Here is a 22177-nt window from a genome sequence, read left to right as displayed (position 1 = left end):
CTTATCACCTCCAGTATGACAGACCAACGGGTGACAACCTCACAAAACACTTGACTTTACTATTTTTATTTAACAATTTTAAATTATAAAGACACAGTGAAAAACACAGTTCAGAACATTTATAAGTTAGAAAAACAGCACCGGAAACATCAATTAATGCAAACAAAATGAATATGTACTGTACATATTAATAGTCTCTTCCAGCTTGTATGTCCATATTTTGAGGATCATTCCACCTGCGATAAACATCCTGACAGAAGTCCACCTCAAAGCACATTACACTTTCTGATAGATCCAGAATACTGCAGCATTGCATAACGATGCAATCCTCCTGTCGCAGCTGCAACAGATCTCATCAAAAGAGCTAATCAAATACCTCCAGGTGGGGTTGATGCATGTTTTTCTACCTACTCACTGCTGGCTTTGGATGCAAGCAAGTCTCGGATATCAGCCTCATCATTGAAGGGATTGTCCTTATATTCCTTCCGTAACCATTCTCTGAACTAATAAAGAAGAAAACAAAACAAAACAGTTGGTCTGTTGATTGCAATGTGAACAATTTTGCAATACACAAAATACTAATGATGTCCTATCCGAGTTGTATTCTGTAATGTAGTGGTATATTTCCTATTCCCTCATACTCCATTATCCTGTATTCATTTCCGAGAACTGACCTCTTCAGCCTGAGTGGTCTGGAACTCCTGGAGCTGATGCTGGAAGCCCAGGTTTGGGTTAGCAACGGACCGGACCACCCTCACCGCAGCCAACGCCTCCTGCCAGCCCAGTCCTGTCACCGTCATGATGTAAGCTACCACCAGGGTGACACTACGTGATACACCGGCCAAACTTTAAGAAGAAATGGATGGACAAAGATTATGAGGCGAAACATTTGACCATTACTAGATAATAACGTATGATAATCACCATTTTCCAAATTAACTTGTACACGTTGGGCTTTCTATTTAAATTGGGCATGGAAATCCCTGTCTCACTTATAAGCAGTTTTATTCTGCATATATACGAACTAAATCCCCACTTGAGAAACTTGTATAAGTTCAGAGTTTTGAGAAATGATGATACCATATCCACAGGCGTGTCCCCAACTTGAGTTACACAGTTGTCAGTAAAAAAAAAATTTAAAAATAAATAAATCATAAAATGATGTGATGATGGCCGGAAAGCTGAAATTCTGACAGTGGTACAAGAGAGGATTATTTTACTTTGCTCCATTAAAAAAAATCAGATGAGATAGATGAATCGAGCATACTGGAGGTTTGTTCCCAGGGGTATTAACAACTAGGTTCTCTATGTTCTGTGCAAACAACATATCCCCCAAAATTTGTACAACAACACTCAAAACAGGGTACAAGTTAAAAACACGTAATCATAGCTCAAAGACTCGCACATAGCATATCTACAGTGGGTGACATTCTAGGCATCATCAACCAGACAACAAATAGTGACAGATAAAGAGAAAATATCATAATAAACAATAATGGTAAATTTATGGTGTAAACATTAATTCAGTAACACATTAGACACGACATCTTGGATGATTCTTTGGCCCAGAGTTATTAAGTAGAGAAACCTTTGAGAAAGCAGATCTTATAAAAAGTCACTTGTATTTCTGAGAACACCCTGTCTAATCAAATATAACTTATGTATGGTGTACACATGGTCAACCACCGCTACTATATAAACATAATGTGGCCAGGCTTGTTACTGTACTCTGTTTTGGGAAGTTCAAGAATAGACCTTCCGTTATCATTTAATCTCTTCTGTGCAGCAGTTACACATGGCTTCACTTGTGTACATGTGTGGTCATCTCAGTTTTCTTTCTCCACTCTGGATAAACTGTAGGTATATTTTTCAATATGTTTGTGATTGGAAAGGATAGATGGAGGAAATTGACCAAGTTAAGTCACTTAAATGGCACCTCTCCTTTTAATATTTGGTCAGAGTAAATCTTGACTCAAGCTCCCAGGCAAAGATCAAAGCAATCTTGTTCTCACCAGTGAACGAGGCAGCCTTCTCCTTTCAGGCGGGACTCGTGCATAAACATTATACTTTGTTTAAAGTGTTGAATCCTGTGGAGAATAAGAAAACACGTTTTATAATAGGTGACCATATTATGAGAACCCGACAAAACCTGCTATAAAAACTGTAACTATGTGTCATTCTGTCTTCACTAACACTGAGAGCCCCTGCATGCATCTAACAGCAGATTGACAGTGTACATTGCAACTGTCTTGTCAAACCCTTCCTCATCCTGGACAGATCAGGATCAGGGTGTGTTTATCTCAGGTTTGAAAGTTGGTGTCACATTCCTCACAACAGGTTTCAAATACTAAACGCCATGCTCTCTGAGCCTAAGAGGTACGGTGTGAGCCAACTGGGGGCAGTGAGGGTGCATTAGTGTGAATATGTGTCTACCAATGTTACAAGTCCATATGTGTGTGCTTGCGTGTGCAGGAGGTAGGTAATGTATCAGAGTGCATATGTCCATGTGTCCACGTATGTGTGTATGTGGTGTGGGTGGCAAAAGGGAAGTGGGTGTGAAATATACATGTAAATATTTAGTATAAATGCAGCACTAACCATCACATGAGAAGTAAGCGGCAATACCTCTGTTAAAAGACTGCTTGAGATGTGGATTTGGTCATAGATGGTTGTAATACATGCACCACCTTTGATTTTTCTTCTCCAGTTTCTGCATGTAATCGAGCACGTTATGTATTCATGCCCAAATAAGACTCACGCACCATGAGCTGAATCCAGCTGTGTTTTTGTGGTCTAATCAGAGAATAAGTTCACAGTTAAACGTTGAGCTAGTGAAAGCATATCATTTGCACGTTATCTTGAAGAAAATGAACCTCAGACGCCCACACAGTGCAGCTTTAAATGGATGTTTTACTCTCTGTGTGTGTCTCTCTCTCTCTCTCTCTCTCTTTGCCTCGGCTTTTCATTGTTCTGTGTTGTGTTGCTGAGCTGTACATTTTGGTACTTACAGGTTTTGTGTGGGCAGGTCAGCTGCTGAAATGCAGAGATAGGTCATCTCCTAGTGGACAAAGTATACTAGTTACCTGTCAGCAATCACTTGCTCTAATGTATTCACCACAAATCAATAAAAAAAAAAAAAACAGGAAACAAATATCACCACGCTCCTACACACTCAAGGTTTCACATTGTATGTGTGTTACTAATGGTGAACACAAACTGAGCAATTTTAAGCAAAAATCTGGTCACATTTGTCCATGACCTTTTTTTAAATGACGTGACTGAGAAACAAAGCTGCTTTAGTGCTTTCAGCTGTTTGAGCAACTTTTCATCAAATTCAGTAATACAGAAAAAAAATTATAATGAAGAGACAAAGCACAGTCCACACTCGCTGAAACAAGCAGAGCCGCCTACTCAGAAACCCACGCAAGCACACTACTCAGCACAGTGACCAAACCAACTGCTGTTGACTGGCATTTTTTGCGATACTCTAAGCATCACATGAGGAAGAAACTCCCCTGCTTATTGTCTACTCACTCGGGAATGACAACTGTTTGCTTAAGAAGAAGCACTGTGGGTGAGCAGTGTGATAGTTCTCCCTGAAAAACCTGACAGACTGGTCTATGGACTGTGCTTGACTGTCCTCAGCCAGTCAATCTGCTCACCTATATTTGCTTGATGACTCTGCTTTAAACTTAATGACTAATCTAAAATGCACACTTTTTTATAATCCATGTGAGGGGTGAGATGTTATAAAAAGTCAATGGAGCGCATCTCACCTGGAGGATCGGAGCTGCACTGTCATGAATGGACAGGATGTGTGTAATGTTGTTTCTAGCTAACTGTTCTCTGTCTCTGGCATCTGTGATAAACAAATAACACCACAATCAAAGAGAAAGTACAAGCATACAGTATATAAGGACCAGATAAAAAAAACAACAACTAAAAAACACAATCAGACACACCTTTGAAATTTCCCAAGTATAAGTCAGGCAGGACCTATAAGAGGAGAGAATAATGTATACAGGAGTGGTTAAAAAAAAACAAAAAAACACTGAAAGCGTCACTGATAATGAGGTGGAACAACAGCTGCGACAGCCTAAACAGCTGACTCAAAATGACACCCTGAAAATATAATGTGATAATTAGAAGATTATAGCTCGTGATTCAAATTTAATCCTGACGTCTTTTGACTAGATAAACATTCAAATAAAACAATAACGGTGTTCAATATTTTAATTTAGAGCAAAAAAAACAAACAAAAAACTTCTAAATTGTTAAACATCCTAAAATGATGAGCTCTTATCCTTGAAACACTGAGCACCACTCCTGTGAGAACTCCAACCTAAGGCGCATGGAACACATGAAAAGCATACCTTGTTGATGCCATTTCCCATGCTGAAAGATCCCGTCTGAAAAATAAGAGTAAGAAGAAATGCCGCACCGTGTGTAATCGTTGATTTTAAATATTTCACTCGCGATTTGACAGCTTCCCAAACCCACTGCACGGGAGCAAAAGCGCCAGCTCCGCGTCCGAGCCAGCCGAGAACTGCTGCCCGAGCATCCCCTGTTGAATTCTGGGAGTTGTAGTTTGTTCATTTAGTGAGCCGTGAAGTAGTTTGAGCAGCTGTAATCTAAAACCAAACATGCGTTTGTGGATAGATATGATCCTGGTATATTAATATCATGCCTGCTGGCTCAATGACACCAAACGTTCAACACAAACGTTATAAATATAACAGTGTCTCAAGAGTAAAATTAGCCAACTCTGCAATAGCCTATTACAGGACTACAAAAGGCCAAGATGGAATATCAACTCACAGTGAAAAAGTTTCAGGCATAAACTTGAGGAAAACTGGGGGTCAGCATTTTTGGAGAAATATCCCTTTTCCATTGTCTTGTTTTCCCGAACAAAATCCCCCAAAAAATGATTTATCCATTTTTTTTTTTTGCCCCTTTTAAACATTCAACTGGATTAGATTAGAAATCAGATATTGTAGATGACAATTATGTGAGATATCAGGCTGATAATTACATTTTTTTTAAAATTAATAACAATAAATGACACATAACCTACCTCTATGTAGGCCAATATACTCAATACAAAAATGACCTAAATAGACAGCCACTAGGAGGAAGCAAGCACGAGACGCTAATCACAAGTGCAGGCATCTAAAGAGTTGCTTTTACAGAGGAAGGATACCTGACAGGAAGTACCGCTACCCACTGTCCCACATTAGCAGAACATGTACACGCAGTTACAGGCACTAGTTGGTTTAACTTCCTGGTGATCTCTTAATCTTCTATATGGGGCAGTGTGTGACCAGCAGACTGTAGCTTGAAAGGGAGGAGGTGTCTGCGCACATATGTGGAGTAATAAGAGGCCTACCACACAAGAGTGAAGTGAGCTGTTTATCAGTCCACTGCATGCTGACAACCTGTTACAGCACGATGGAACTGTTATTCTTGCCTCCATCTAATCGTCTCAATTTCACCTGAGATTTCGCAGTGATAAAAGTTGTCATCTGACAACTAGTTTAGTGATAAATATGTCTAAAACCGTTTGTCTCATAGTGGAATGTCTGAAATGATGTATGCTGATGTCATAACAGTTGAGTTCATGGAAATGTCAACAACACGCTAATTTGACTGGAGGACCCATAATTCAATTATTTGCACACAGTTATTAAGCATCAACGCTGGATCTTGCAGCCTTAATGAAAATGAGTCTGATCACTTCATCTCGATCGTCCAGATTAGTGTTCAAACCATCAGAATCGTGGAAGAAATGTCGTCGGCGTGTGAACGAGGTAATTTCATTCACCCGTTTGTTTTGTTTAATTACTGGTTACGGTGCTCACGCAATTACCCGTTAACTGTTACAGACACTTATAAAGATTACCAGCAATAAATGTGAATAACAGACATTTGTCAGCCGGTAAACGGAGACAATAGGAGATAAGTAAATGTGATATTGTGTTGTGGCTTTAGTGTCTAAAAGGAAGGATTTACAGCGTGGGCGTTCACGGACAGGCTGCTCAAAATGTAGGCCTACGTGTCACACGTCACATCACCCGCACCTGTCAGAGGCTACACTTCAGGTGGTCCCCGCTCTAGTTTCGCATAAATGTTTGTTTTATCAATGAACTTTCTTTTCGGCCTGGGCACCACTTTGGCCCGAAAGGTCTTTACAGTTTGCCTTTTCATTTTGTATGCTCTTGTAAAAAGCTTTTATCTCTAACATGGCAGATGCTGTTTAAGATACAGCCGGGGGAAGAAAAAAAAAAAGAGATTTGATCAGTGTCATCATCAAGTCACGTTTTCATTCAATTCTACCAAGTTCAAAAAAAGGTATTTCCGTTTGTAATGAATAATTACACCAGTATGAGGCAACAATGTCCCACGCCAGGTTTAATAGTAGTCTTTTTTTTTTTCATCTAAACAACTCATTTATAATCAATAAGACAGAAATAAGTGAGAAAGGCACTTTTAAATCGTATCATGTCCCCTGTGTTTTGTCTTTTTTTTTTTTTTTTTTTTTTTTTATATGCGTTTAAGGTCACACAAACCTGAATCTACTAGCCGCTCTGATTTGTCCCTGTTATCGACTAGTAGGGCTGTTTGTAGTTTTTTTTTTTTTTTTTTTTTTATGTCGTCTGTCTCGTTTCATTTTTGAACGCGGACGTCGAGGAATTCCCGGAAATATAAATAAAGTGCTCTACGCGGATTGTACAGCACACTCCGGTAAGTCTTTTTTATTTTACTTGAGTTTTGTTCGGTATTGGGGAGCGAATGAAGGTGTTTGAACTGTTGTTTTTTTTTTAGAGTTATGAGTTCGGTTATAAGCGCTGAGTTATAGAGGGGGTTTTATTTTGTGTTGTTGTTGCGGGAAGTTTGGGTTATGTGTTGCTAGCTTCCCTCGTGAGTCTGTCGAGGTGTTGTTGTTTTTTTTGAGAGTTACGGTCGGTCGGTTCCTGACGTCCACTTTGTGTCCTCGGCATATTCACGGCTACGTTAAAACTATAATAAAGGTGTTCAAAACAATTCGTGTTGGGCGTACCTGAGCTGCGGCGCTTCTGGTTCAGATGCTTTTATTGTGCTTTCTTCCCAGGGATGGCCACCGCGTCTGACCCCTCGCTGCATATGAGGTCGACTGATCTCATTATAAAGGAGCCCCTGGACTACGGAGGGTTTGGAGAGGTGTACCTGTGCTACCACGTAACTCTCGGCCAGGTGGTGTTGAAGACGATGTACACCGGCGCTATTCGCAACGAGTAAGTTCTCTTGTGTGTGTGTGTGTGTGTGTGTGTGTGTGTGTGTGTGCTAGTGCGTGGACAGTGCTGGGTAATCCCCCCTTCCCCTGAACATAACTTTGGAGTCATGTGTCCGGCGCACTCGAGAAAAGCTCTCCACGCAACCCAGCCGTACAGCTTTGGAGGTTGTTGTTTTTTTGTTTTTTTTTTACTTGCACAGACGGTAGATTCACAGTGTTAACTGTGCAAAAAAAAAAAAAAAAAAAAAAGAATATCCAAGTGTCATCTGTTATTGTCAATGTGGAAGTGTGCTGTGGAAAAAAACCCAACAACATTCACTGATTTATTTTTGTATTAAATCCTTTTAACATGGAGAAGAGACAGAGACATTAGCGCATCTGAAAAAGCAGATATTTAGGTCCTATCCATCCATCCATCCATTATCTATACCCGCTTTATCCTGAACAGGAACAGGGTCGGGGGGGGACTGGAGCCCATCCCAGCTCACATTGGGCGAAGGCAGGGTCCACCCTGGACAGGTCGCCAGTCCATCACAGGGCCAACACGTAGAGACAGACGGAAACAAAGACCATTCACGCTCTCATTCACACCTAAGGGCAATTTGTAGAACCACCACTTAATGACATGCTGACCACTGCACCACTGTGCCGCCCCGGATTTAGGTCCAACATCCCTTTTTACAGATCAGAAATTATTAACAACAATATTACGGATAATGCATTACTACATTTGCGGCTCTTCCTCTTAAAATCTTCATTCATATTTTTGTTGAAGTCCGAACACACGATGTTACACATAATTTCACCCCAAAAAAACCAAAAAAAATCAAGGGGCCATATTCGTGAATCAGCCGGAGACAACAAGTAGCTCCTAAAAGGTTGAGTTTGTTAAATATGCGTACAAATTATGTCATTTCCGAAACTTTACATCTAAGGTGTTTTGGTTTGTGTGTAACAATCAAAGCATTTTAGCACTATAAGTAGCTCTTAAATCGGAGAGAAGTTAAAGGTAGGCCAGACAACTCGTAAAACCTACTCGCAGACTGTCAAATCTGCAGGTATAATAAACTTTAAAAGCTTTATATTGATTGTGGCGAGTTGATAAAGATCCAGATGGATTAATAACACTGGATGTGATAGTTTCCACCACTCTGCACTACTGAAATCTGGAGCGCTGACAAACCTGAATTATTTTAGCCATGTTCAACATACAAGCCATCTTTCTAAGTTTCTGTGTATTAATACAAATGGACTGAGTTGGTTGTTCACCTGTACATGTAATCAGAAAAAGGAAATTGAAAAGTGTATTTATAACATACTTATCACTTCATGTCCTCGTACCAGGTCATTTTCATCAGGATGATATCAGCGCCGTGCCCATCTGGCTTATCAGATCTGTGCATCCCTTTGTCCTGCCCCTACCTACGTCCACAACAAGATTCAACATGATGTATATATTCTGCCCCTTGTCCCATGCCATAACTGGCTTTAACTATATTCACTATACTTTCTAGGGAGAGTAAAAAGTCGCTGCTGGAGGAGGGGAACATCATGGCGAGCCTGAACCATGAGCGAGTGGTCAAGTTGCTGGGTGTGATTATGGAGGATAGAGACTGCTCCTTAGTCATTGAACTCATCCCCAGAGGCAACCTGTTATTCATGCTAGAGGCGGTCAGTAGGTTTCAAGTCTATGGTCACATTTAAAAGGGAGATTTATTGTTGTTGTTTTCATCCATAGTGTGTCACCTTTTGAATATATGGAATTATGGTATTTCAACATGAATTGAAGGGTTAATACACTGAATTCTCCTTGTTCCTAGGTCAATGTGCCAATATCCATCAAGGGAAGAATCATCTTGGAGATCTCGGACGGGATGGTGTACCTAACAGAACGGCATGTCATACACAAGGACATCAAGCCGGAGAATATTTTAGTGGATAAAGATTTTCACATCAAGGTGCCTTACACTCTGATGCCCGTGACGCATTTATGATTCTGACATCCTTCATTATGGTCATGCTAAATAGGTTTTCCTCTGTTTTCTAGATCGCAGACCTCGGCCTGGCCACCTGCCAGACATGGAGCAAACTCACAAAGAAGGAGTCTCGCAGGAAGACTCATAGGGACCAGTCAGCTGGGGCCAGAGGTGCCGGCACACTAAGCTACATGGCTCCGGAGCACCTAGGGAGTGTGCATACAGTCTCCACTGAGAAGTCTGACGTGTACAGTTTTGCCATTGTGGTTTGGGTCATTCTCACCGGAGAAGAACCATACGCAAGTGAGCTGAGATGTCAAACTATGTCCTCATGACAAGACAAAGCATTCGCAGGGCAAACAATGAAGCAGTGAGTCAATGTCGCAGCCACACAGACGTTCAAAGTAAGTTCCTCTTTTTGGCCAGATGCCAGGAGTGAAGACCAAATCAGCCAGTGTGTTCGTAACGGGGACCGACCAGCAGAGGACCTCATTCCAGGGGAAACGCCTGTAGAGATAATTCATCTGATGAAGAGATGCTGGGATCACGATCCGCAGCAACGACCAACATTTAAAGGTATGTATTTTAAGCAGCAGAGCACATAGTGGAAGATATCATCGTCCGGTGATGCGGAACATCTTTGTAAAAGCCAGTGACGCCAAATGTAAAGAGAGCAACTTGTGCACTCAAAGTTTGATTTAATCCTAGTTTTAGTTTCTAGGCAGCTAACCTACGTCTAGTATAATGACGTTAATGTAATGACGCAGTTGCAATATTGTTTCAGTGCCTCAAAATGCATAAATGTGATATTATTAGGAAATTATTGAAGGGATTGTATAGTAAATTGTAATCCTTTAATCTCAACATAACATTTCCTGAACATGTTGAAAGATGTGTGGTTGTTTATTTCCGACGAAGATTAGTAATTTTCCTAATCAGAGTTTTTCAGAGGACTGCAGTGTATTGCTTTTATTCTCAGCTGATCATGTTTATATATTGTACAGACGTACAGTATAAAAAAATGTTCTTACTTCAATTTCAAGCTCAGGAATTTGATCCCCACGGTGTTCTTCTCATCCTCTGCTTCTTTTTTCCCGTCTCTTGCAGAGGGCTACAACTGCTTTCGTCCTTTCTACATTGAAAAGCTTGAACCACATGTCGAGGAAGCTTTACATGATCTGAGGGTAAATGTATTTTCTCTAGGATTTGGTGTGGTCATTTTGAAAAGTTATCAAGAAAGACATGAAGCAGCAAATCTGTTAAAGCAATAGAAGATAAATACAGACTGTGAGTATTTTATATATATTTTACTTTTTAATACAGAAATCATATGAAGGCCCAGACGAACTTGTTGAGAAGATGAAATCTTTGTCAATGATCCCTCCTTTTTCATCAAGTGAGCACGGTTGGTAATCTTGATGTCCTGGATATACTGTACTGTACACTCTCTGATGTTTTCCGTGGCGTGCTGTGTCACGTTCAATGTTCTAAATGTTCCGAAATCTTGAAAAGTTGTTGAAAAGGATTGAGCGGTTTTATTGATGTTAATCTGGATTCCTACTTTGCAGATTGCCCAGCTCCTTTGGTGAGTTCAGACAGAAGTGTATCAGTGCCGGTTGAAGCCAGTATTGAGGACCTGCATGACATCCAGCACGATCCATTTATGGGATCTGTTCAGACAGATGCAAAGCCACCGAGCAGCCCTTCAGTTTTGGAAGAGAAACTGGACCGGGAGTTTCAGTACCACAAATATGGTAGCTACGGTTGTGAAGACCAGCCCGATTCTGCCAACTACCCCAATAACAACTTCTCAAATCCTTTACTGCAAAGCCATGTCTGCACTTCAGATTATGCTTTAAGGCAGCCGGAACAAGACAGATCCTCTGTCCATTCCTGGACAAAAGCCGAGCCGGTGCAGCCCACCAGCCAGGAGGAGGATTTGTATCGCCCCACGGCAGGTCTCTACCAGTCCATGAACTCCGGCACGTCTACTCCATCCCACTTGCCTATGTCTGCCAGCTCGCCTTCTCTGACACAGTTTAACCAGCAACATCCACATTCCCACTTTGACCGGCAGCAGTCCTGCCCAACTTACCCGGTGTCTGATACATCTGCTCCTGACGCCACCGCGGGGCGTTACCTCACCCCTTCAAAGTGTTCCTCGCTACAAGATCAAGGTACGTCCGAACAAATCTGCCACAGCGAATTTTAAAGCTGGATGCCTGCAGGGGTCACAGCTCCTTGTTTCATCCCTGACTGGCACGTGTTGGGAGCGACCGTGTTTAAGTGTGTTTGTCTTGTGCTCGTTGCAGGATCCCTTTTCATTCAGAATGCCAGTGGGATCCAGATCGGAAGCAACAACATGATGAATATCAGAGGTTATGAGCCCTCCCACAGTCTCTCATCTCTACCTACTAACAGAACAGCTAGCTCTCCCATTCAAGAAGGCATTCTGAAATATGGTAAACCACAACATTTCTCTCGCGTGACGGACACGACAGTGTTTTGATGCACATTTTAAGCACGAGTTTCTTGTTTTGTCCAACCAACAGTCCAAAACGTAAAGGTATTCAGTGTTTTATTAAATGTGACCAGAAGAAGCATCAAACCATTGCATTTCAGGAGCTCTGAGTTGGCCCTGCAACATTTCCAATTAAGCAAACACGAGTTATGTTTACATTCAGTATTGCTCACTAAAACTCTTAACATTATTGCATTTCTTGCCTCGGTAAGCATTTGTTTACATTATTATTTACGTTCATGTTTGTTTTTTGTTTTTTTTATCCAAGGACCCTTTTTTTTTTTGTCTCCGTCTGTACTAGCGGATTACTGCATATCTTGGCGTGTTAGCTCTTCCTGTTGCTCAAACCGTTGGCAAGAATGTCTGAAACACTGAGTTAGTTATTAGTTGCTAATATTTTTTTTGTCTTTATAGATTTTTTTGTTGTTGTTGTCTTTTGGAGTTATTAATAGATAATACTTTCAAAGTAACAGTTACGACAACAGTTTTCCAATCGTTAATGGCAACGGCATTCTCCAGTTCAACAAAGAGGGTCACTCTCAGATGTTTTCTGATCAGTTTAATAAGTAGCCGTTCATCTGTTGGCGCCCTGATATCTTTCTCTGTTGTTGTTGTTGTTGTTGTTTTTCAGAGGACCATGCCGTGACTGAGATCCACCTGGATCTTCTGAGGGGCAACATCGGGGCCAAATGGAAGAGCTGTGCGCGGCGTCTGGGTCTGACCGCTGTGGAAATAGAGACCATAGAGCACGACTACTACCGGGACGGCCTGCCGGAGATGGTGCACCAGATGCTGGAGTGCTGGAAAATGAAGGAAGGATGCATCGGCTGTACCATCGGGAAGCTTTGTCAAGCCCTGAAAGGAAGCATTAAGGTAGATGTCCTCCAGAAAATATTGGACACCTGCGGCTCTTCTTCCACGACGTCCTAAGCATTTCTAACTTAACCGATTTGCCTCTTTCCCTTGTAATTAGCCACCTTTTATAAAGTATTGTCAAGGGTTCGAGACTTGGTTCAACCAAAAGTGAAAAAAAAAACCTATGAAAAAAAAAAAAAAAAAAAAAAAGATGTTTTGTTTTTACGTGCTAAGGATTTGTTATACAATAACGTAGTAGGGTATGTCATACACAAACATCAATGATTCAATGTTACTCATGATAATCAGAGAGTTCAGAAATAGTTGATGGCGAATTAGTGAACGCTGTCCCGCCGTCACTCGTTTCGATAAAATGATCCTTCGGACTATTACTGTAATAATTACAAAGACAGGCGGGGTAAAAAAAAAAAAAAAAAAAAAATTATAGCATAATATTGTGTGGTGATATTTACACAATACACAGGCGCCAAGTAACAATATTTTATCATATAAATACTTTTATATTATATTTTTTATATTAATAACCGGTCATTTTTGACAGGTTATTATGACAGCGGAGGTCATTCTGTCTGCTTGACGAATACCATTTTTGCTGCAATAATAATAATAACTGAAGTGAGATGCAGTTGAAAAAGGTAACACATTGTTTTGATGTACGTTCTTTAATGATCAGGACGACACCGTATGGGGCGTCTGGTGATTCCCACCCCGAGTTATGAGCTCATATTTAAATCTCAAACGACCGCTTGGTGTTTCCTGTTTTAGAGCCTGTCTCTACGAGCAGGAGGCGTTCAGGTTCTTCTCATCACGGAATTCCAAATTCATTGATCCTTTACTCTACGTAGTCGTTCTTATTCACGTGTCACATGTGGCGAATCAAAGCCGGAATTATTACAAAAGTAATATTTTAACATAAACTTCGTCTGGTGTTTTTTTTTTTTTTTTTTAATTATAATCTGCGGGGCCATCGATTTACGCAATAGGTAAAGCGGGGGAAAAAAAAGAAAGAATGAAATGTAAATTAAACTGTCGATTAAAGTACGCGTGTGCGCAGTGGTCAAAGTCCCATTTCCTTTCGAGACCTGCTCGATGCGCTGCCACGGACGTCGTTTCCCCAGCTGTCAGCAGAACAGAAGTGCGCGTGAAGTCGGATGCTCGGTTTAGTATCCGGCGTGCGGATTTGCCGCGACGACGTCGCGTCGTCGTCTTTGATCTGACGAGCTGCTGCGCCGCGCCATGTCAAACATTTTGGACGACGAGCTCCTTTTCTCGCTCTTGGCAACGACCGCGGCGCTGCGTTCACGCCTCGTTCTACTCATTTACAAAGTGCTGCGGTTTTGTGCCTCGGCCCTCGTTCTTGATGCAGCTCATTGCCGCGCAACACTGGACCGCACGTGGGCGGCGTCACCGAAACGACTTCCATAACCTGTCCGCAAACCCACAAGCCTTTACCAACCCGACTTCTTCTGGGATACCGTTTTTATTTTCAGAATAAACTGTGAAGATATGTTTCTAAAACGCCTCCTGTGGAATTCATTTATCTCGTATTTGGTGCTCAACAACTTGAACGGGACTTTTTCATGCTGACTGTTGTTCCTACTTCGGTAGCTCTTCCTAATTCCTTCTGTTATTTCCTACAACCAGCGGCGAGCTATAAATATATTGTCTGTTTGAAAACAGCTGTAGGGCTGTCACCTCCGAACGTGTCATTCGTCGACTTGCATTCAGACTACGTCGTGTCACCGGAAAATGCATTTACCATTAAAGCAATTGGCATATCGTCAGTGTCCACCACATGACACCCAGTAAAATCACCAAGTCTGAACCTGACATAAGCCTTGTTTTTATAAATGAAACTAGAGACAGAACTAAAAATAAAACTACAATTTAGACTGTAGGAAAAAAAAAAAAAAAAAAAATCGCACAAGCATTTTATTTTCCAATGTGAATGATTATTGAGTGAGAACGTTTAAACTGGAAGAGTGTTTGAAAACCTTATTTTAGTGGATTGCAGATGTGATGATAGTGTGCTTATTGCAAATCAAACAGACTTTTTTTTTTCTTTTTTTTTCACCTGGTGAGTTTGATAAGGTCTTAACTAAACAGAAGAAAATTAATCCCTTCATTCCGGGAATGAATAATGATAAGGTGCTGGCATACAAATGCGGGATTTCCGTTTTCTTAACTGTAATTACATCCATTTTTTTTTTTTTAATCAGATTTAAGGATGATGTTTAAATGGCACCCTGATGATCAACAGACAAAATCTAATGAAGCAGCTTTAGTCATCAAAAGGAGCTGGCCTTTCAAAACACGACACACAACAGAAGCACGCAATGTAAAAATGATAATACAGCATTTTATTCAGATTAGATGAAATGGCTGTAAATCCCTGGGATCAGCGGATACGAACAACATATTTCTGTGCCTGGATAAGAAACTGAAACAATAGCTTGAAACACTGTCAAAGATTTTGCACAGATTCCATTGCAGTCGTGTTTACTTCACACGATGGATTTACGAACAATTAACTTGGAACTTAATGGTGTTTGTCCGCCAGTGAATGGATTCATTTTGTACGGAGGCATTATTAGGCTTCCATAGGTTAGTTTCATTTCTTTTATTTCCATCTGTTGTGGTGAAATAAATGTATGGTATTATTAGGCAGTCAAATATTCCATTTGTGTTGTTCACATAATAGAGACAGACAGTATTGTACCATGCCTTAATAACAGGATGTTGCAACAGTGCTGCGTTCTGCACAATGTGAACACAGATAAATGATCAAGCACCATCAACTATATACCTGCAGTTGTCAAGTGTAAACAATACTTGGGCTGGCATAGTGAAGGAAGTGTTAACAGCTTTTGAAATGAGATGGCTTTTAGTTGTCATGCTCACACGCTGGTATGTGGCTTTAATAATTAACCTTGGAAATCCCGAAATACATGTAAAAACCCTTTTCACAACAAAGCCATGATTAAAAGCGGTGAAACTCAAGATTACTACAGTGTAGAGACCATATGAATGCATCATACATTTATAACAAATGGGACCCTAATATAGTATGAAACTAAGTCATATGTTCATGCAGCTGATTTAATTTCCAGAGGTCAAACTTAAGGTTTTACTGATACTAACAGTAAACGACTGCTAAAACCTAATATTAAGCACTTAATAAGGCCCACAAGGATTTGCATAGCCGTTGTCAAAAATATGAGAAGGTCAGAATGTCATCTTTAATTTGAAGGTACTATTAGACACTTTAAACACTTGAAATACAATTACATTAATTAGATTATGACTTTCAAGTGAATAAGTCAAAAACGGGCGAAACGTAAGAAAACTCGGTTTAAACCTCTAAATCTCTTATTGTTTTAAATATTAACAGTTTTTCTTCATTCAACTCAATCAAACTGTTGCGAGTAAATGAAGTATGTGGAGCACTGTTCTAATACTGCTTGGAGGAGTGTTTGAGGCAGTCAAATATATATTTTTTTTGTATAAATTTTAAGTCGAGCTGAAATTATGATCAATGCGGCCATGGGGACCGGATACTTTCAAAGTATCTGAAATAGGATCCTAAAGATCGACACAAACAACTTTTTTTGTTTCTCGTTGAGTCAAAGCCTCAAATTTCCAATGTATCATGTGGTTTCGAAACATCAACAGCTAACATGACGCTACTGCAGCGCAGCTGCATTTAACAACTCTGTCAAAAACAAATGAAGCTTCAAATGAAGTGTACCCTTCAAATTAAGGCTACCTGCTTTAATCTGCCATTCTGTCTTTTGTCACATTAGCCAAAGTAATGCACAGCTGGCCCGTTACGAAGAGGAGAAATAAGAATGAGAAGAGAAGGGGGACATTTACAAACACTTAGGGGGCAAATTATGAATTCCTGAACAATATTTCCTGAAAAATATATATTAAGTAATTGCACGCGTTAATGAACCTGCAAATATGATCGTAAATATTCTTTAAATAATATAAATGATGACAAATAATCAGGGCCAAGCCACTTTTGCATGCCCCGGAACCATCTCTAAATTGATATCAAAGTTGACTGTTTCTGACGTCCTTTTTGCACACATGGTGGCCATCAGGGACTTCTTGGAGCACACACTTTCAGCTCCCTGCTTATGGGAAACTGGAGCGTCTCGACCCTTTGATGAGTTGCCATCAGCAGCCGGGTTAGCGACACCACACGTTTGAGGATAGCGTCCGAAGCATTCAAAGGCATCCTGGCGCCTCTCGCAGCTGTGGTCCTTCAACGCCATCACAGGTGGTTGAGCAGAAGAGTTGGACGAGGGGAGCTGGTTGGTCTGCCTGTGGACTGTGCGAAGTCGAACCCTGATCTTTGGCTTCGAGCAGCACTTCACTGAGCCCCGTGGGCAGAGACAGCTCTTCAGGCAGGCGTGGCATAGTGCACCCAGGTCTCTGCACATTATCCTGCGGAAGTTCGGCCTCAGCATTAGGTAGATGATTGGGTTGTAGATGGTGGAGGACTTGGCAAACATGGCTGGCATGGCGAATGCCAGAGGAGGGATGTTTTCAACGTGTCCAAAGGCGGCCCACATGGACACCAAAGCATACGGACTCCATGCCGCAAAGAAACCAATGCAGACAGCTACGCTCAGCTTGTAGAAGAAAAAAAAAAAAGTAGCAGAGGGTAGAAAAGTGTAATTAATAATGAACTTTGAAAAAAGCTGTGGTGCATTTTTTCTTAACAAATCACATGAAAAGACCAATACTACCTGTTAGTTTCTACTAAAGATGTAAACATTAAAAAAAAGAAAAGAAAAAAAAAATCATCAATACATACTTTTCTGTTTAAAGGGCATACTTAAACAGTAACCTGTCTTTTTTTAGAAAAATAGTTTACAGTGTTCATGTTTATGGCACACAGGTATACTTTGAGCTTTTATCTGGTTTATAAGCAAAATGTCAGTGTTGGTTCTTATCTTTTCATGGCAATTAATGTGATATCCTCATTTTATCCTTTAAAAACACAATAAAATCTAAACAATGACTGGCTGACTGAATTTCCGCAATTTTCTTCTCAACTGGAAAGATTTGACCAATAGCCTTCAGATATTACATAGGGAGCAATAATGTGCTTTTGTGGGATTTTTTTTTAAATTTTTTTTTTAATGTATTTAATTTTTATTTGATGAATCTAAGATATATGATGATTTATCAGCAAAGGCAGCAGTAGCTTCTCATCCATCACAGTACAACCAGAGCCACTTTCTGCTCATGAGAAGCTGCATCACATGGAGGAACCTTTGAGGTCATTGCCAATTTCTTCAACAAATGAAGGTTTGAGGAAGTCTGCAGCGGACTCTGTCTCTAAGGAGATAAGACTTGGATCAATAATCACAGATATGAGCAAATGATTGTGCTTTTTATTTTTTGTGTAGGTGGGTACAGTAGACTGCACGAAGTTGGAACCGTGCAAGTGGACTAATAATACTCTCATATAATGTATGGTAGCACTTTACTGTTGATGGCGAGGATGCGTGTAGCGTGTAATAAGAAAAAGATAGTTATGATTAATTTGTTTAATAATAGTTTGCAGTTGTCAGGCTTTTGTCTTACCTTAACAATAATTGTCTGGATGCTGCTCATGTGTGTCTGCCTCATTGCATGCCGCTCCACAGTCTTGCGGGATGCCTGCACAGTGACCAGAATGCCCGTGTAGGAGGCTACGATAACACAGCAGGGAAGGATGTAGCAGAAGACGAACAGCGCCACGGTGTAAGAGCGTGCTGTAGTGTGCTGATTGGACAGGCGCCAGTCGATGCAACAGGCGGTGCCATAAGGCTCTGGTCCGTACTCCCCCCAGTGGGCCAGTGGGGAACAGGCAAACAACAGGGCATAGACCCAAGCGCAGGCAATGAGCAGTCGGCCGTGAACCCAGTTAAACCTGTTTCCTGTGAAAACAGATTAGGTTTATGTTATTCATTTGGTTGGGATGATTCTATTACAGTTCTTATTTTTGGAATTGCCCCCAAAATGCTGCATTGTTTTTGCATGAAATGAGGAGAATCTTTTGGTTATGTGATGAGCCTGGTTCTGTGAGTTGCATGACTGAGTTGCCTCATCATGTGAATACACGTTTGTGTGTTTTCAGAGGCTCTTACTCCACCAGGGGATTCATAAACTGTTATCTCACCTTATTTTGAAAGAAAGAAGATGTGCGTCACTCCACGTGTGTGCCAGCTTGCGTAACTGACGGTACAACAACCTTTTTTGATGGCGGATAATAGGCCACAATAGCCCCGTTATCTACCCCGTCCAGAAAAAGATGTTTCTGAATGAAACTGCCTCAGCATCGGTGTGTTTTGGCAAACCATTCGCTGCTCTGTCCTTTAGCGTACAGTAAAGAACAAACACTAAGGGTTCTCACTAAAGCTGCTGCCTTGTACATCTTCAGTTTACTGTTAATCACTGAATTCAGATGACACAACGTGTTGTTGTCAAAATGGTGTCAATCACATCTCTAAAGGGACATAGGTTGCCACCATTGAGTTCTTGGACAGTATAGGTGCCCGTCTTTGGTGTAGCTGGCACTCGAATGAGCGTCTTGCAAGAATATGGATTCTTCCCCCAGCAGACAAATTGGGGTATTCTCCCTCACCCAAGATGAAGTTGATTCCTCAGTGGTTAAATTAATGAGAATATGGCCTTTTCCAAAAGAGATAAGACAACTAAGGAGGCCCTTGCTGGTCATCTTTATTTTCCACTGTTGGGTATGTTCCGGACAGAAGCAAGCAGAGCATATCTAGTCTATAATGGTCAGAGTTTTGTGTCGTGCGTCATGTCGAGTCGAGCACCTTTACCATAAAGAGAGGTTGGTCGGCAGTTTTATCCATTTCACTTGAGTGCTGAAGGAACATGGGGTAATTATATGGATTGGCAATTTTCAAGGTAGCTCAGGTCGTGCATAAAATATAAGACAACGGCAGGCATCATTAGCCTGCAGCAACAGGCGGAAGATAAGGCCTGTGAAGCAAGAGGCGATTGAATGAAGAATGATGTTACGTCAGCCTAAGATACTTAGACATCATGACATTAAAATTCAGGGTGAGACTATAGAAATAAATGCAATTAAAGAGAGCATATCTTTTTGTAGCCCCTTATTTCAAAGGAAAGCATTTTCTTACAATGATTGTTGTTTTAGTGGCTCAATATTAATAGAAAATAAAGCAAAATGTTAAGTATTGGTGTTTAGGTGCAACTGTTCTGTATAGAGACCCTTTTCTGACACTGAATGGAAAATGCACTTCCTTGTGGCCAAGTTAATTCCCACTTGCACTGCATTAACCAACATCACAAGTAATACTTATTGAGTGCAGCCACTCAACTTGTCAGTCATCAAAGAAAGGCTCATGTGCAGTGCTTCACAGAGGGATTATCATTTCTTTTTCTTTTCACAAATAAATCAACAATCAGTCATTTAGGGATGTGATTGTTAATCCCATGTCATTTCAGTGGGCAAAAATAGGCTTATTTGAAGACTTACCATAAAGCGGATAGCATACTTTCACAAAGCACACCATGCTTAGCAGGGTCAGAGTGGTCAGACTGCAGATGCCAAACAACATGCCGCAAAATGCGTATATGGAGCACACTGTTTTCCCATACAGCCACCTACGTGGGCGGGCGAGGGGGTGTGAGAAAGAGGACAGCGCAAAGGAAAGACAGAGAAGAAAGATCGATAAGGGAGATGGTGAGGAAGGGAAAAGAAGAGAGTAGCTTGAGCATTACACGCCCTATCAGTGAACCTACAAGCAATCATACTGCTAACCAACCATATCATTAAATGGACCATGAAATATGGAAGGGACTCTTATTCAAAAGCAAGATCTCTAATCAATCTTCCCTATGGCATGTTTTACTGGAGATGATCAATTCTCCCGTTATGAGAAAAAAATATTTCTCATTGTTTTTATTATTATTAACGCTACAGTAGGTGCCAAGTTTGGTACCTGTGGTAGATACTCGAAGTTATCGCCATGGGGTAAAGGGACAGAGTCAGGCCCAAGTCACTAATAGCGAGGTTGATGATGAAGTACTCGGCAGGCTTTAGGAGGTGCTTTTTCTTGTAGGAGAGGTACAGAAGTGTGCTGTTGCCAAACAGGGAACACAGTCCTGCAAAAACAAAACATACCAAAACTCCAAAAATGTGAATGAGTGCTGATTGTGGGCCATAAGACTGAGGTGATCATGTTAGGGAACTGGTTTTGGTTCTTCAGGAATTGTCTCACAAAGCTGTCAACTGTCTTATTTAAAGAAGGTCAAACATAAGGGCTAAATGCTTCTCGCTTAGAATTGAAGAGGATACAACACATAACAATTTCATATCCGTCTGATTCATACAAGGCAAGGGTAACCAGCATGTTATGCCTCAATTCTTTAGCCTGATTCAAACTCGCTGTGTCCCCATGTTTTCAGTCTTTATGATAAGCTAAGCTTATGGTTTTTTTGTTTATAATCAAATATGTAATAATAGTGGTATCTACCCTCTACAGGAAGACAGCAAATAAGCAAATATCTAAAAATGAATAATTCTTTCTTAAAGATCAAATGTAGATATTGCAATATTTTTCTAAATGAAGTACTGCTTCATCATTTTATTTCATAATGCTGATGAAAGAAGAAAGAATGGTAAACGTCACAGACAGAAATCCACCAGCAGCAAAAACACACTTACATCGGGACATATCTCCACCAGGCAGAACACATAGTCGAAACCAAATCAGTAATCAATCAATCAGTTCCTCAAAACAAAATTTTAAAAAAAAATAGGAAATGAATTACTTTGACTATAAAGTTAACATCTTTAAATTAGTCATGTCAAATCACTATCAGAAAATAATTGCATTCACGAAATAGATTTCATATATTACAATTGTATCTTTTTTGATTTCTAACCGCATGCAGTAGCTGACTACCTATAGGGGTTCTCCAGTAATGCTGCTCAGATCAAAGACTGAGATGAAAGTTAACCTGGGTGTGATTTCTTTTCACAGTATGTGGCACAGTCACAGAATACGTTATGAGGGACCTCTTATGTTGTTGTGTTACACATGAACAGCTGCCTCGCTGGGTCTGTACCACAACTGTACTCTGGAGGAGGAATTATACAGACATACAGGTATACATAAGCAGTAAATACAGATGGAAGTGCTACATGTACAGTATTTGATAGGTATTTAAATACAGTTGAACGTGAAATGCATTACACTTGCCTAGTGGCAGAGTTAAAAAACAAAAACAAGTAAACTTCACAGTGTGCTGTCTGGCTTCATGCTGTTACTCATTTCAGCTTGAGCAGAGTTTATAGAAAACTCATTGACTATTAAAGACACAATTGTTGGTCTGTTCAAGAAGAAAAATAAAAGATAACATGGGTTAACATTTTTGTCAACTTGACTCACCAAAAACAGAGTAGACCGCAGCCACAGTTATATCCAGTGGCACAGGTATGTTGGAGTGGAATGCAATGTCTTCTGCCAAAAGCCCCAT

At 40.6% G+C, this 22177-nt stretch overlaps 3 protein-coding genes across 4 annotated transcripts; 1 reads left to right on the top strand and 2 right to left on the bottom strand.

Annotated features, from left to right (window-relative positions):
* Positions 1–50: 50 nt before the first annotated feature.
* dusp22b (dual specificity phosphatase 22b) lies at positions 51–4560 on the bottom strand. Its single transcript, XM_069692065.1, has 7 exons — positions 4374–4560; positions 3963–3996; positions 3777–3859; positions 3009–3058; positions 2013–2087; positions 675–846; positions 51–503 (listed from the first exon to the last, which is right to left on the bottom strand). The coding sequence occupies exons 1-7, from the start codon at positions 4392–4394 to the stop codon at positions 408–410; spliced, it is 531 nt and encodes a 176-aa protein (XP_069548166.1). The 5' UTR covers positions 4395–4560; the 3' UTR covers positions 51–407.
* A 2106-nt stretch (positions 4561–6666) lies between these two features.
* ripk1l (receptor (TNFRSF)-interacting serine-threonine kinase 1, like) lies at positions 6667–14846 on the top strand. Of its 2 annotated transcripts, none has more exons than XM_069692063.1 (11): positions 6667–6741; positions 7109–7271; positions 8785–8941; positions 9091–9228; positions 9318–9549; positions 9673–9822; positions 10354–10430; positions 10570–10642; positions 10815–11423; positions 11559–11708; positions 12399–14846. In XM_069692063.1, the coding sequence occupies exons 2-11, from the start codon at positions 7111–7113 to the stop codon at positions 12695–12697; spliced, it is 2046 nt and encodes a 681-aa protein (XP_069548164.1). In that variant the 5' UTR covers positions 6667–6741; positions 7109–7110; the 3' UTR covers positions 12698–14846. The 2 variants fall into 2 exon arrangements, with proteins under 2 accessions (XP_069548164.1, XP_069548163.1); XM_069692062.1 differs by having other exon boundaries at positions 10570–10651.
* A 1804-nt stretch (positions 14847–16650) lies between these two features.
* On the bottom strand, positions 16651–22177 carry opn7a (opsin 7, group member a). The gene is made up of 5 exons (XM_069692061.1): positions 22090–22177; positions 20638–20800; positions 20172–20299; positions 18245–18579; positions 16651–17283 (listed from the first exon to the last, which is right to left on the bottom strand). Exons 1-5 carry the CDS (start codon positions 22175–22177, stop codon positions 16651–16653), a joined length of 1347 nt encoding a protein of 448 aa, XP_069548162.1.

Source organism: Brachyistius frenatus, unplaced genomic scaffold (assembly GCF_029030835.1).
Source record: "Brachyistius frenatus isolate BFR_SWC_R1_liver_20210118 unplaced genomic scaffold, ASM2903083v1 Contig_12, whole genome shotgun sequence".
Lineage (NCBI taxonomy): Eukaryota > Metazoa > Chordata > Actinopteri > Embiotocidae > Brachyistius > Brachyistius frenatus.
Note: the sequence above shows the minus strand (reverse complement) of the source record. Positions and strands in the feature narration are given on the sequence as shown.